The sequence below is a fragment of the Tiliqua scincoides genome, chromosome 3 (assembly GCF_035046505.1).
Source record: "Tiliqua scincoides isolate rTilSci1 chromosome 3, rTilSci1.hap2, whole genome shotgun sequence".
Classification (NCBI taxonomy): Eukaryota; Metazoa; Chordata; class Lepidosauria; order Squamata; family Scincidae; genus Tiliqua; species Tiliqua scincoides.
The window spans coordinates 90000209-90014174 of record NC_089823.1 but is presented as its reverse complement, the minus strand read 5'-3'; the positions used below and the strand labels follow the sequence as shown (position 1 = coordinate 90014174).

At 42.6% G+C, this 13966-nt stretch overlaps 1 protein-coding gene across 1 annotated transcript in view; it reads left to right on the top strand.

Moving 5' to 3' along the window:
* CRACDL (CRACD like) overlaps nucleotides 1-13211 on the top strand; it is a 36174-nt gene extending 22963 nt beyond the window's left edge. Inside the window, exons 8-10 of the mRNA XM_066619281.1 lie at nucleotides 8560-8753; nucleotides 12258-12405; nucleotides 13069-13211. Of these exons, the coding sequence (XP_066475378.1) occupies nucleotides 8560-8753; nucleotides 12258-12405; nucleotides 13069-13211 (485 nt within the window). The remainder of the gene's footprint in view (nucleotides 1-8559; nucleotides 8754-12257; nucleotides 12406-13068) is intronic.
* The last annotated feature ends 755 nt before the right edge of the window (nucleotides 13212-13966 follow it).

Below are 13966 nucleotides of genomic sequence, written 5' to 3'. Positions count from 1 at the left end.
GAACTAAAGCAGCCAAAAATCCCCTGTGAGGTGCATTGGAAGCTGCACTGGTGCAGCTGCATCACCACACTAGGATTTAGGTAGGGCTGGGCTGCAAAATAGCACCTATGTCTGATTACAAAGAGACTTTGAAAGAGTCTCCACTCTTCTCCCTAGGTTGGATTTTATTATTCTGTTCTTAAAAATTGAAATTTTAAAAATGCAAGAAATACTTCCTGCTGTGCAATGGTCTTCTAGTCTTGAACTGATCTTGACTGATAAAGTAAGATAAGATGGTGTTTTGAAATATTTGGTTCTACAGTTTGGCTTGGGATCATCTCTCTATTTCCTTTTCTCTTAGAGCATGTTTAGCATGTTTGCTTTTCTGTAATGTTCAAGTCTGTAATGTTTACTTAGTTTTCAAGTCTGTAATGTTTACTTAGAAGTAAGTTCTGCTTGTGTTCATTGGGATTCACACAGGAGTGCAACTGCAGTCATTTCATTGACTGTATAAACCCTACTCACTCTGTTCTTTAAGAATGCTTAAAAGAATGAAATTAAATTTGTGAAGTGTCAAAATAATACTGAATCAGACATATATAATTTTAGTTTTAAGAGAGACTTAGCCTCAAGATTATTTGCTTAACGGACAGAAATAATAATTAGCACATTGTATTGGCAACCTTCAGTCTCGAAAGACTACATATTAATTTAAAAATAGCAATAAATCGTAATGAGTGTGATCTTTGTTTTCCTATTGACTTTGTTGGATCGACCTCATGTAGTGATTCACCACTTGACTAACAATGAAATGCATTCAGAAATATTAAACTAAAATAATGTGTATTAACACACCTCACCCAGTATAATGGGCAACCTAATGAGTAAATTTAGGCATAGCTGCAGTAGTGAGAAAAGACCTGTTTACATCAAAAAGGCTCTACAGGCTTTCATGTATATTCCCATTAGAACTGTTTATACAACTGTGGGTATACAAAAGTTTGTACATACACAGGACGACTAAAGGGTTCATGGAACATAGGTGATTTGTTCTCACTCTGGAGCTGATCCCACAGTGATGGATGACCATATGAAGCTGCCTTGTACTGAATCAGCCCGCTGGCCCATCTAGGTCAGTATTGTCAACATAGACTGGTAGCAGTTCTTCAGGGTTTCATACAGGAATTTTGCTCTGACCTATGTGAAGATTCCAGGGATTGAACTGGGACTCTGCATGCAATGCATGCAGCCATTGATCCATCTAGACTAGCACAGGCTGTTCTTAATTGTAATGTCATGGGTTGAATTTAGGACCTTCTGCATGCAATTCCATGTTCTTTATTACTTGAGTGGTAGCGTGCTATGCTGTGCCCTCTTCTCTCCTACACAACAGCATCAAGAAGTGCTGCTGTGTTCCTGGCTTAGTACCACTGACCTACATCTTTCCACTGAGACAGCATTGTGGCAGAATCCTATCAGTGTCACTGCACTTGGTATCTGAGGACTATCATGCCAGTGCTGTGGTTCATAAAATGAGGCACTAAGTCCATTCAGCTCTCAAAGCTTTTGCAAATGTGGTCTTCCTGTTCTTTAAAAATAAACTGTAGAAGTGAGCTTTAACAGTAGTCCTCTGTGCTTCCATTTGAAGTGCATTGGATGCCAGTTGGCAACTACCCTCCAGAATTAAGGGATATGTAAATAATACTGTGAATGCAATGTAAGAGGTAAAGCTCTGCCTCTTCTAAGATGTTTTTAAAATATTTTTTGTACTTTGCAAATAGAGCTTCCATTGATACAGACAACTTGTTGTTCTGCTGTTGTACCCACAACTGAATAAACAGTTTTTATTCCATATAACTCAAGAGGATTTTGTATCTTAAATTCATGTATGTTAAATTATGATCCTATAGTCTGCAGCACTGGGCCATCATTAGAATAATAGAACCATAGAATATTCGAGTTGGAAGCAGCCCTAGAAATCTTGAAGTCCAACCCCCAGCTCAGTGCAGGTGACTATAGCATTGGTACAGAGTAGTCATGATTCTTCGTAATGAATGGCATTGTAAGGTGTATATTGCTTTGGCAGTGCAACATGGCCATAAAGATATATTATCCAATGCTTCTTTACAGGACTTTGGCAGTGTTGAAGAATATGTAGGTTTCATACATACTTTCCATTTTTCAAAAGCAGAGCTCCATACCTTCTGGCCCATATTTTGTGCCTGAAGTATCAGTGGAGGAAAATTGTGGCCAGCAGTATCTGTGGTGCCACTGACAGGGCCTGGCAGGCATGCAGTGCTCCTTGCCTTGGTGTGTAGAATGGTGCATGACTGGCCACCCTGGCATTTGTTGGCTGGTAGGGCGGTGTGGCAGCCAGGAACAGTCTGGAGTAAACCCTACGCAGTTAAACATGAATTTCACTTCCACCCATTCACTTAACATACACAGATAACAACATCTTTCTTTCTCATGAACTGCAGTTGTTTGTTGAATATGGAGATGGAAAAGAATTTCATGAGGCCCCTAGGTAGGCATAAGAACAGCCCCACTGGATCAGGCCATAGGCCCATCCAGCTTCCTGTATCTCACAGCAGCCCACCAAATGCCCCAGGGAGCACACCAGATAACAAGAGACCTCATCCTGGTGCCCTCTCTTGCATCTGGCATTCTGACCTAGCCCATTTCTAAAATCAGGAGGTTGCACATACACATCATGTCTTGTAACCCATAATGGATTTTTCCTCCAGAAACTTGTCCAATCCCCTTTTAAAGGCATCCAGGCCAGATGCCGTCACCACATCCTGCGGCAAGGAGTTCCACAGACCAACCACACGCTGAGTAAAGAAATATTTTCTCTTGTCTGTTCTAACTCTCCCAACACTTAATTTTAGTGGATGTCCCCTGGTTCTGGTGTTATGTGAGAGTGTAAAGAGCATCTTTCTAACCACTTTATCCTTCCCATGCATAATTTTGTATGTCTCAATCATGTACCCCCTCAGGCGTCTCTTTTCTAGGCTGAAGAGGCCCAAACTCCGTAGCCTTTCTTCATAATGAAGGTGCCCCAGCCCCGTAATCATCTTAGTCACTCTCTTTTGCACCTTTTCCATTTCCACTATGTCTTTTTTGAGATGCGGCGACCAGACCTGGACACAATACTCCAGGTGTGGCCTTACCATAGAATTGTACAACGGCATTATAATATTAGCTGTTTTGTTCTCAATACCTTTCCTAATGATCCCAAGCATAGAATTGGCCTTCTTAACTGCCACCGCACATTGGGTCGACACTTTCATCGACCTGTTCACCACCACCACAAGATCTCTCTCCTGATCTGTCACAGACAGCTCAGAACCCATTAGCCTATATGTGAAGTTTTGATTTTTTGCCCCAATGTGCATGACTTTACACTTACTTACATTGAAACGCAACTGCCGTTTTGCTGCCCATCCTGCCAGTTTGGAGAGATCCTTCTGGAGCTCCTCACAATCACTTCTTGTCTTCACCACTCGGAAAAGTTTGGTGTCGTCCGCAAACTTACCACCTCACTGCTCACCTTCGTCTCCAGGTCATTTATGAAGAGGTTGAAAAGCACCGGTCCCAGGACAGATCCTTGGGGCACACCACTTTTCACCTCTCTCCATTGTGAAAATTGCCCACTGACATCCACTCTATTTCCTGGTCTTCAACCAAGTCTCAATCCAGGAGAGGACCTGCCCTCTAATTTCCTGACTGTGGATTTTTTTGAGTAGCCTTTGGTGAAGGACCGTGTCGAACGCCTTCCACTAATGGGACTTGAGTTTTTGCCTTCCCTATATCAGATGTTGGCAGCAATCACAGTTGCAGCAGTTGCAGACATTGGCAGCAATCACCATGATGGTCCCTGCCTGATACTCTGTTGCAACTGCCTCTTGAGTAATAGCTCACTCTAGAGGCAGTTGCAACAGAGTATCAGCCAAAGACCATCATGGGGCAGATTTAGCATTGGTCTACCCATGAATGCAGTTGAATCTTTTCCCAAGCAGTGGTGGGCTAGGACAGGCAAGTAGGTGGAAGAGAGAGTCCTGTGTTACTTTCCTTTTTGCCTTCCCAGTGGCCATATCCAATTCTGTCACACTGAAAAAAATGCAAGGTAGTGAAATAGACAGTAGTTACCTCTTTGTCTTCCGTCTCTTGTCTTCCGCATTTGCTTCTTGTAAATAGGCTGACAAAAAGAAAAGTTTAGCTCTTGTACCAGAATTGTACTAGAATACAGTGAGGAGGGGTGGTATGTTATTCTAATGGCCATTTTTCAATTCCTTTCCCAAAAATTCTGGACACTGTATTTGCTTCTTCCTCTGCTGGGGCACCATAAGACTCTTCACCTTTTAAGGAACATGATCCTGCACGGTGTACCCTAAAGTTCTCATTCAGGAACAAAGTGTTGCTAAAAATAACCCTATACTCCAAATTTTCCAACATGCAATTTGGCAAATCATCTATAAAAGTAAAATGCAAGTCTCCAAAGGTGGATTTAAAAATGGTAGTATCATTTTGTGTTGCCTTTCCTTCTAAAAGTATTTGCATTCATTCTAAAAATATTTGCTTTACAGCTTGTGTTTGGAATACTCCAACGCAGCTTTGCTTCTGTGTTAAGGTTAGAGATTCATAGGAATGAAAAATCAGATGGGAAATGTAATCCAAGCGCAATATGTAAAAATGAGTCTATAAACATGCATGCTTTTGAAGAGAACCAGATCAAATAACGAATAAAAAATATAGCAGCCTTTGTGTGGTTTTTTTCCCCCTCTTCTCAGCCTCATGTACTTGTTCTTATTGAAGCTCCCCCCCCCCCCCATGCATCTTGGTGCCTGGACAAGAAAAAGTATAAATAGTACTCCCCGGCTATTGAAACATATTGAACTAAAGAGACAATTTACTGTTTTTAATGGTGCTCCTGAACTTCTGATAGTATTATTCTTTTATTCATTCAAACTTTCCTCCAAGAAGCTTAGGGCAGTGACCATGCCTTCCCTAGAACATAAGAACATAAGAACAGCCCCACTGGATCAGGCCATAGGCCCATCTAGTCCAGCTTCCTGTATCTCACAGCGGCCCACCAAATGCCCCAGGGAGCACACCAGATAACAAGAGACCTCGTCCTGGTGCTCTCCCCTACATCTGGCATTCTGACTTAACCCATTCCTAAAATCAGGAGGTTGCGCATGCACATCATGGCTTGTACCCCATAATGGATTTTTCCTCCAGAAACTCGTCCAATCCCCTTTTAAAGGCGTCTAGGCTAGACGCCAGCACCACATCCTGTGGCAAGGAGTTCCACAGACTGACCACGCGCTGAGTAAAGAAATATTTTCTTTTGTCTGTCCTAACCCGCCCAACACTCAATTTTAGTGGATGTCCCCTGGTTCTGGTATTATGTGAGAGTGTAAAGAGCATCTCCCTATCCACTCTGTCCATCCCCTGCATAATTTTGTATGTCTCAATCATGTCCCCCCTCAAGCGTCTCTTTTCTAGGCTGAAGAGGCCCAAACGCCGTAGCCTTTCCTCATAAGGAAGGTGCCCCAGCCCCGTAATCAGCTTAGTCGCTCTCTTTTGCACCTTTTCCATTTCCACTATGTCTTTTTTGAGATGCGGCGACCAGAACTGGACACAATACTCCAGGTGTGGCCTTACCATCGATTTGTACAACGGCATTATAATATTAGCCGTTTTGTTCTCAATACCCTTCCTAATGATCCCAAGCATAGAATTGGCCTTCTTCACTGCCGCCGCACATTGGGTCGACACTTTCATCGACCTGTCCACCACCACCCCAAGATCTCTCTCCTGATCTGTCACAGACAGCTCAGAACCCATCAGCCTATATCTAAAGTTTTGATTTTTTGCCCCAATGTGCATAACTTTACACTTACTGACATTGAAGCGCATCTGCCATTTTGCTGCCCATTCTGCCAGTCTGGAGAGATCCTTCTGGAGCTCCTCACAATCACTTCTGGTCTTTACCACTCGGAAACGTTTGGTGTCGTCTGCAAACTTAGCCACTTCACTGCTCAACCCTGTCTCCAGGTCATTTATGAAGAGGTTGAAAAGCACCGGTCCCAGGACAGATCCTTGGGGCACACCGCTTTTCACCTCTCTCCATTGTGAAAATTGCCCATTGACACCCACTCTCTGCTTCCTGGCCTCCAACCAGTTCTCAATCCACGAGAGGACCTGTCCGCTAATTCCCTGACTGTGGAGTTTTTTCAGTAGCCTTTGGTGAGGGACCGTGTCAAATGCCTTCTGAAAGTCCAGATATATAATGTCCACGGGTTCTCCCGCATCCACATGCCTGTTGACCTTTTCAAAGAATTCTATAAGGTTGGTGAGGCAAGACTTACCCTTACAGAAGCCATGCTGACTCTCCCTCAGCAAGGCCTGTTCGTCTATGTGTTTTGAGATCCTATCTTTGATGAGGCATTCCACCATCTTACCCGGTATGGATGTTAGGCTGACCGGCCTATAGTTTCCCGGGTCCCCCCTCTTTCCCTTTTTAAAAATAGGCGTGACATTTGCTATCCTCCAATCTTCTGGTACCGTGGCTGTTTTGAGGGACAAGTTGCATACCTTAGTCAAGAGATCTGCAACTTCATTCTTCAATTCCTTAATAACCCTTGGGTGTATGCCATCAGGGCCCGGTGACTTATTGATCTTTAATTTATCAATGAGGTCTGAAACATCTTCTCTTTTAACCTCTATCTGACTTAACTCCTCGGTCAGGAGGGGCCGTTCGGGCAGCGGTATCTGCCCGAGGTCTTCTGCCGTGAAGACAGATGCAAAGAACTCATTTAATTTCTCTGCCATCTCTAAGTCTCCTTTTATCTCCCCTTTCCCTCCCTCACCATCCAGAGGGCCAACCGCTTCTCTGGCGGGTTTCCTGCTTCTAACATATTTGAAGAAGCTTTTATTATTCCCCTTAATGTTGCTGGCCATGCGTTCCTCATAGTCTCGCTTGGCCTCCCCTATCACCTTCTTACATTTCTTTTGCCACAGTTTATGTTCCTTTTTATTCTCTTCATTAGGGCAAGACTTCCATTTACGGAAGGAAGCTTCCTTGCCCTTCACAGCCTCTCTAACTTGGCTGGTTAGCCATGCGGGCACTCTCCTGGATTTAGTGGAACCCTTCTTTCTTTGCGGTATACACCTCTGCTGGGCCTCTATTACTGTTGTTTTAAGCAGCCTCCATGCACTCTGGAGAGACTGGACTCTTTTTACCCTCCCTTTCAACCTCCTTCTAACCAGCCTCCTCATTTGAGGGAAGTCCGCCCGTCGGAAGTCAAGGGTTTTTGTTAGAGATTTGCTTGGTATTCTTCCCCCAACGTGCACATCAAAACGGATCGCAGCATGATACTGTTCCCCAATGGCTCAGTAACGTTTACATCTCTAACCAGGTCCTGCGTACCGCACAAAATTAAATCCAGAGTCACCTGTCCTCTGGTGGGCTCCTTGACTAGCTGATCTAAGCCACAGTCATTCAGCACGTCAAGAAATCCGGTTTCCTTATCGTGACCAGAACACAAATTGACCCAGTCAATATGAGGATAATTGAAGTCCCCCATGATTACAACCCTGTCCTTCCTTGTCACCTCCCTGATCTGTTTCCTCATTTCAAGGTCCCCATCAGATTTCTGGTCTGGAGGACGATAGCACGCCCCCAGTATTACATTGCTGCACAAGCCTGGTAATTTAACCCACAGAGATTCTACGGTGGAGTCGGACCCACCTTCAATCTCTACTTTGCTGGATTCTATCCCTTCCTTAACATAAGGAACATGTTACATAACATGTTACATACATAAGGAACATTCCTTAACATTCCCTCTTTTATTACCACAACACTGGGAGATACACCCTGCTAAGACTGGCCCATGGTCATGCAATGTGGCAGTAAATTTTGCAGGCTAATTGTGCACTATCTATACTAAATTTTCCACCAATCATTTTTGTTTCAACTCTCGTCTGACACAGATCATAGGTAAAGCTTATTTGAGCCTCTTCCACCTCCTGAGTCTCACAGTAATCAATATTTAGCGAAGCCTGTTAGAAATCCCATCCAGATCCCTTACAACTTAGCAGAGTCGGTGGGCAATAAGTCCTTGGATCATACCCCCTGGATTTGATATGTTATCTGATGCTTCCTTCAAGATTAACTACTTATATTTAGCTACTTGCTCACAGACCTGGAAGGAAGTCTGAATCATATGTGTGGTATATGAGAGAGTCCTTCCAACAAGCTCAAAGAGAAAGCAGTGGGAAGATCAGCAGCATCCTAGCTCTTCTCACTTCTGGCTGTGCTCTGGGCCTCATTAAGGGTTTCTGAGTTTTGACACTCTGGTCTGGTTCTCTTTGGCAGGCTTTGTTAAAAGTCTTCAGAGCACATTTCCTGATGTGCAGAGGTTTCTCCTTAGTTGTTATTTCTGGGTACCAAAAGGCAAGTTCTGCTCATCACTGAACATTCCTAGAGAATGTTTCTAAAATGGAACAAGAGAAGATCTTCATTTCTCCTCTCAAATAACTTTTCTTTCCCCCAAATTCTCTCAACAGAGAAAAGTGTGCCTCCTCCTGTGATTGCTGCAGATACTGCAAGAGAAACTGAAAGCCAGACAATGCCAGCCTGGATTACCATAGCGAAACAAAAGCAGAAAGTCATGGAACAGGAGCTTAGCAGAGAAGAGAAACCAGTGGCTCAGGATAAGGCAGATGCAGAAAAACAAATCAGAGAGGAGGAAAAAGTAGAGGTGATCACAGTTAATCCATGCTTGATTTGTGTACAGTATTACAATGGCCTTTTGTGTTTAGTCCATTTGTGTAATTGATTCACAAAGATCTTCTGTAAATGCACTTATTATACTTATTCTGTTTCTGTGACTTCAACCAAAATGAAGAGCAGCCTCCACCCCTGCTCTGAAACTATTTTTTTACCCAGGCACACCCCCCCCCCCCAAAGAAGGACATGAGACAGAGGCTCGGGATGATTGCAATTTTTTGAATTAATAAAAATAACCTGCAGCAGGGAAAAATTAAGCTAGTAAAAATCCCAAAGTGTGCTGGCCACTAAGCGCTTGGGGGGGGGGGGAATGGCACTAGCCATTTATCTCCCCTGGGACCCCATAGACATGACACACTGACTCCAGGTGTCACTCCATCAGAGACAGGGTTAGTCTATCCCAGCAAACCCCAAGGGGTTGAGGCACCTGGCCAGCACTGACCCGCACAGGTTAAGCCATGAGCTGGCTCTTGCTTTAACCAGCCAATGGGCTCTCCAGCCAACCTTACCAACCTGGACAAGTGGTGTCAGAGCGGTCCTGGCTCACTCCCTGACCTTGTTTACCTCAGCATGCACACCACCCCCATTCCTGGCTTCCCAGCCACTTCGCTTCCCAGCATGCTACCTGCCCCACTCAGGGAAACCTTTGAATAACTACATCTATAACACCATGCCCAAATACCAGTCCAGGGCAGTAAAAAAAAAAAAAAAGCAATATCAGGTTACCAGCCAAAAATTCCTACCCCCCCCCATGGAGTGACCAGCTACTCTCAGACTGACATAGGGTGGGCAGGTGGGGCTAGCTGAAAAGACTTGGACTGAAGCTGGGGTGACCTTGCTGGCCCCAGCAACAGCCATGCCATGCCCCAATCAATCCAGCAGCCCATGGGTTGCCTCAATTTTCCCGCCTCTGCCCTTAGCCCATCTGAGGAGGCTGGGCAAACAGCACCAGGGCTCTAGGTGCTGCTGTGCAAATTTATTACATTTTTATCCTGCCCAAGGAGCTCAGCTCAGTGTACATAGTCTTCTAACCATTTTTTTTTATCCTCTCAGCAACTGGGTAGGGCAGATTAGACTTAGAGATGGTGGCTGGCCAAGGGTCACCAAGTAAACTTCATGACTGAGTGGAGATTTGAACTCTGGTGCTTCAGTCAAAGTTTGGTGCGGGCTGCCATGCCACACTGGCGATTGAGCTGATCCTAAGGTGTTCAACACGTCAAGGCTTATTTATTAGCTTTTGTTAAGATTAGGGTACCCTGCTTGCAGGTGTCATAGATATCTTCCCTCTCTCTCATGCTTCCACTACTGGATATATATGCTTGCCGGCACTAAAAGTGCAAATTGTAGTTGATTGCAAAGCTTCTCATTCAACTTACCAGCAGTCTTGTCAAAGACAATTTTATTTAGTGACTGTCACAGCAGCTACTGGACAGTCTATATGGAATCTTATAAACATATGAAGCTGCATTATATTGAGACAGACCATTGGTCTTTCCATCCCAGTATTCTCTGTTTCAGTTGGCAACAGCTCTCTGACATAATTCCCCTTTCTACATCCTTGCAGTCTTTTAGATTTTTAAGTGATGTTAGTTTTGGTGTGATCCTTGATAAAGGATAAATAAATGCTTATCTACTGCAGGAGGAGTGCTTGTGAAGTCCTTTTAGAGGAAGAAGATAAAATATGAGATCACCAATTTTTTCCCCCCATAATAATTGAGGCCCACCAATAATTGGGGTTCAGCTTGTAGGAAAGTACATAGAAAAAATGCATGCTTTTCCTTCTAAAAATCTATGAATTTGAATCTGCTAACAGGGAGGGTAGAATACATAAATCGCACATACATGTTGGCGCATATGTACTGAAAGTATAGACAGGTATTTGCAGGATCAAAACCTGCTGCATAAAATTAATTCTGGATACTGTATCTTCTTTTTGTGAGGAAAATATTTTTTATATAACCATAGTAAACCTTTGTAAGGAACTGTGGCAGAATGAAAGCCTTTTGCTTCCAGATAAATTATTTTCAGTATATGGAGAAAGATGCAAAACATAATCTCTGTTTGATTCTTAATGCCAGTGCTAGAATTCAGATTTAGAACTTCATATGCAGAAAAATTAGATTTGCATGAGATAGTAGTGCAGCTTTATAAAATTCTCGCCCTGTCATATTCTTTCCATAAAACTTTCCTGATAAAAGCAGAGTTTCTGCATTGCACTGTTGTTATACTAAATGATGCAGTCGTATTGTGAAAAAGCACACACTGTGACACTTGGGTTAACCAAAACCACCTGCATTTTCCTGAGTTTCATAGAGTTATTTCTACACATGTCAGAACTTGCCCTTGGATCAGACTCCAGACTGCAACAAACTTTGGCCAAATTAGTAATTAATGTATATTAAAACAAGTTGGCTCATTCTGATACGTTGGGCCATTCTAAACAGTGAAGCTTTCAGTTTTGCAGAATTTCCTGTAGACTTCCCCATGCAGATTGGGTTGTACAGGAAGTTGAGTCATCACGCTTATGAAAATAACCAAGAACAATTATAAATTTCAACTGATTTCGGAAGTGCATGTGTCTTCCTTTCCCCTTCAAGATAATAAACACATCTTATAAGCACATATTTATATGTTCAGTTAAACTTGGGTGTGAAACTAACTGGGACAAAGGCAGAATTTTGAGAAGGAAAATGGCTGAAGGTGAAAGCCTAAGCAACTTCCTCCTCCTTTTCTTCCAGTCAAACACAGAGCCTCCAGAGCCATGATTTTAAGCTTTTTCATCTGCAGCACACTGACAAGACACTAAAATTGTCAAGGCACACCATCAGTTTTTTTGATAATTGACAAGGCACACTGTGCTGCTGGTAGGGGGCTCACATCCCCCAATGGTCCTACTAAAAAATAACCATTCCCTAAACCCCCATGGCACACCTACAGACCATTTGTGGCACACCAATGTGCTGTGGCATATTGGTTGAAAATTGCTACTCCAGAGACTGCTTTTGGCTAAAAAGATTTATGCAAATACAGCCACCCATCACCTCAAGGAAGTGTATGAATCACTGCTGCAAAGGCACAGCATTGTCCATTACAGTATATGAGAAGCTATTTGTGCTAGGCTTGGTTTGTATTTGTCCTCATTAGTCGAGCAAAGCAGAAGGCCTTAAATAATTTTGCTATGGTGATCACAACCTGTTTCCAAGAGCTACTAATTGCATAATTCAAAATCTTACCACAGTAAAAAACAGTTTTACAGCCTTATGAAACCACAGAACATTAAAACTTTATGGAATGTTTACAACTCAGCTAGCATAAATAGGACAAGCATGTGTGATAAACCACACAATTGTTTCACTGGTGAGTAGGCGAATTATGTTTGCTGCTGAGTTTCTTGTGTTGTGTTAAATCCCCACAGAGGTTCTCTGAATTATTTAATATAGTGCTGTCTTGTTCCCCTCCCCCTTTTTTGATTTAGGAACCTGTGAGACAACAGACAGATTTTGCCCGGAATGCATTCTTGCCTTTTCCACCCACAGTCGCTTCTGAAGAACAGAAGAAAGATACAAAATCTGATTTGCAGGAGTCTTTGCCAAAAGCAGGCTTACTGTCACATCACAGCTCTGGTATGGAAACAAGCACTTCAAATACTGACATAGATGTAGGTTGTGTGTAGCCCTGTCATCACACACACAGTGTTTCCCGCTTCTTTTATGTCTTCACAGGATTGGAGATTTCTGTTATGCACAAACAGGTGCATAACTGTTTGGTGGACCCAGTTATGCACCTGTTTGGAGAGGTGAGGATTGCAACACACTTAATTTTTAAAGCATACACATAAAAACATGAAGTGTGAATAGGATTGTTGGCAAATAAATGTATCATACAGGTCCAGGCACTAAAGAGTCAAGAGTCAGCAATTTCCTGATGGATGTACATTTGGTGGTGGGGAAGAAAGGGTTTGCTGTTGTGTCATGTGTGAAACAGCCTTAGGGATGCTAACTGAATTTTTTGTTTAGCACTTCTGTGAAGCAATCCTAGCAAATCTTGTAACTGATGGAGTGTGGACTTTCGATTTGGTACAAACACACTACAGAATAGCCTTCATCACTGATATTGAGATTTTATGTGAAAAATACTTGTCATGTGTAGAATCCTTAAAGATTTTCTAGCCCATAATGGTACGGCATCTGGTGGCAGGTCAATTAAGCTGATGATAGGGGTAAATCCTGCTACATAACAAGCTACTATAAAGTGGATGTATAATTTTTGTTTGTTTTTTCACACAGCTCAGTCTTCAGTGCCAGTTGACAAGGAAGATATAAAGCCACTTAAGAAGGTGGTTCATTCATCTTCAGATCAGCCCTCATGGATGGAACTTGCCAAAAAAAAATCTCAAGCCTGGAGTGACATGCCTCAGATGATAAAATAGAGCAAGCATTTAATGCTGATATCAGGTGCTACCTAAGATAATTTTTCAGATGGTATAAATTGGAGCGAAAAAGATCAGTTTATCATGATGGAATCTCTAGTGTGTCAAAGAGGCTTGTGATACAAGGATGAAGAGGAAGAGTGTGAAATTGTTAATCTCATACTTGTACATGTCACCTGCTGTGTATATCAGTGAGAATGATGCAAGAGAGCATCTGCAAAGCCTTCTACTAGTCACTTGAAGAAACCTTATATGTGTTGTGCTTTTATTTTCTACATCTTTTCTCCCTCGATGCAGTTTGTCACAAGTAAACATTCCTAGAATGCTTATTAGCTGTTGCTGTGTTACCTTGTGAATTGTCATTCAAATATGCTTTTTAACCAAGGAAAGTCTACAATTTTAAACCCAAACTTTTTATTTGAGTTATATAAGTAACACCAGGAAGGAATTCTTACTACATTCTGAATACACATCAAATCAAATTGACCTTGGAATAATAAACATAGAAAATGAAAAGAATAGCATGTTGGGGTATGTATCTTCAGTTTGCCACATAAGATGGGGTGGAGGTAATACCTCAGCCTTGCTTACTTTTGGAGCTTATTCAGAAATTACTTCACCTCCTGCCCACCCACCACCTGATGTCTCGTAGTGCAGTCATTGGTTTAGTAGTTCCTGTCTGTTTGTAGCCTTGTCCTCTCTAATCTGGAAATTTGGTTCACACTCTGACCTCTGTTTACACAGATGAAACCTGT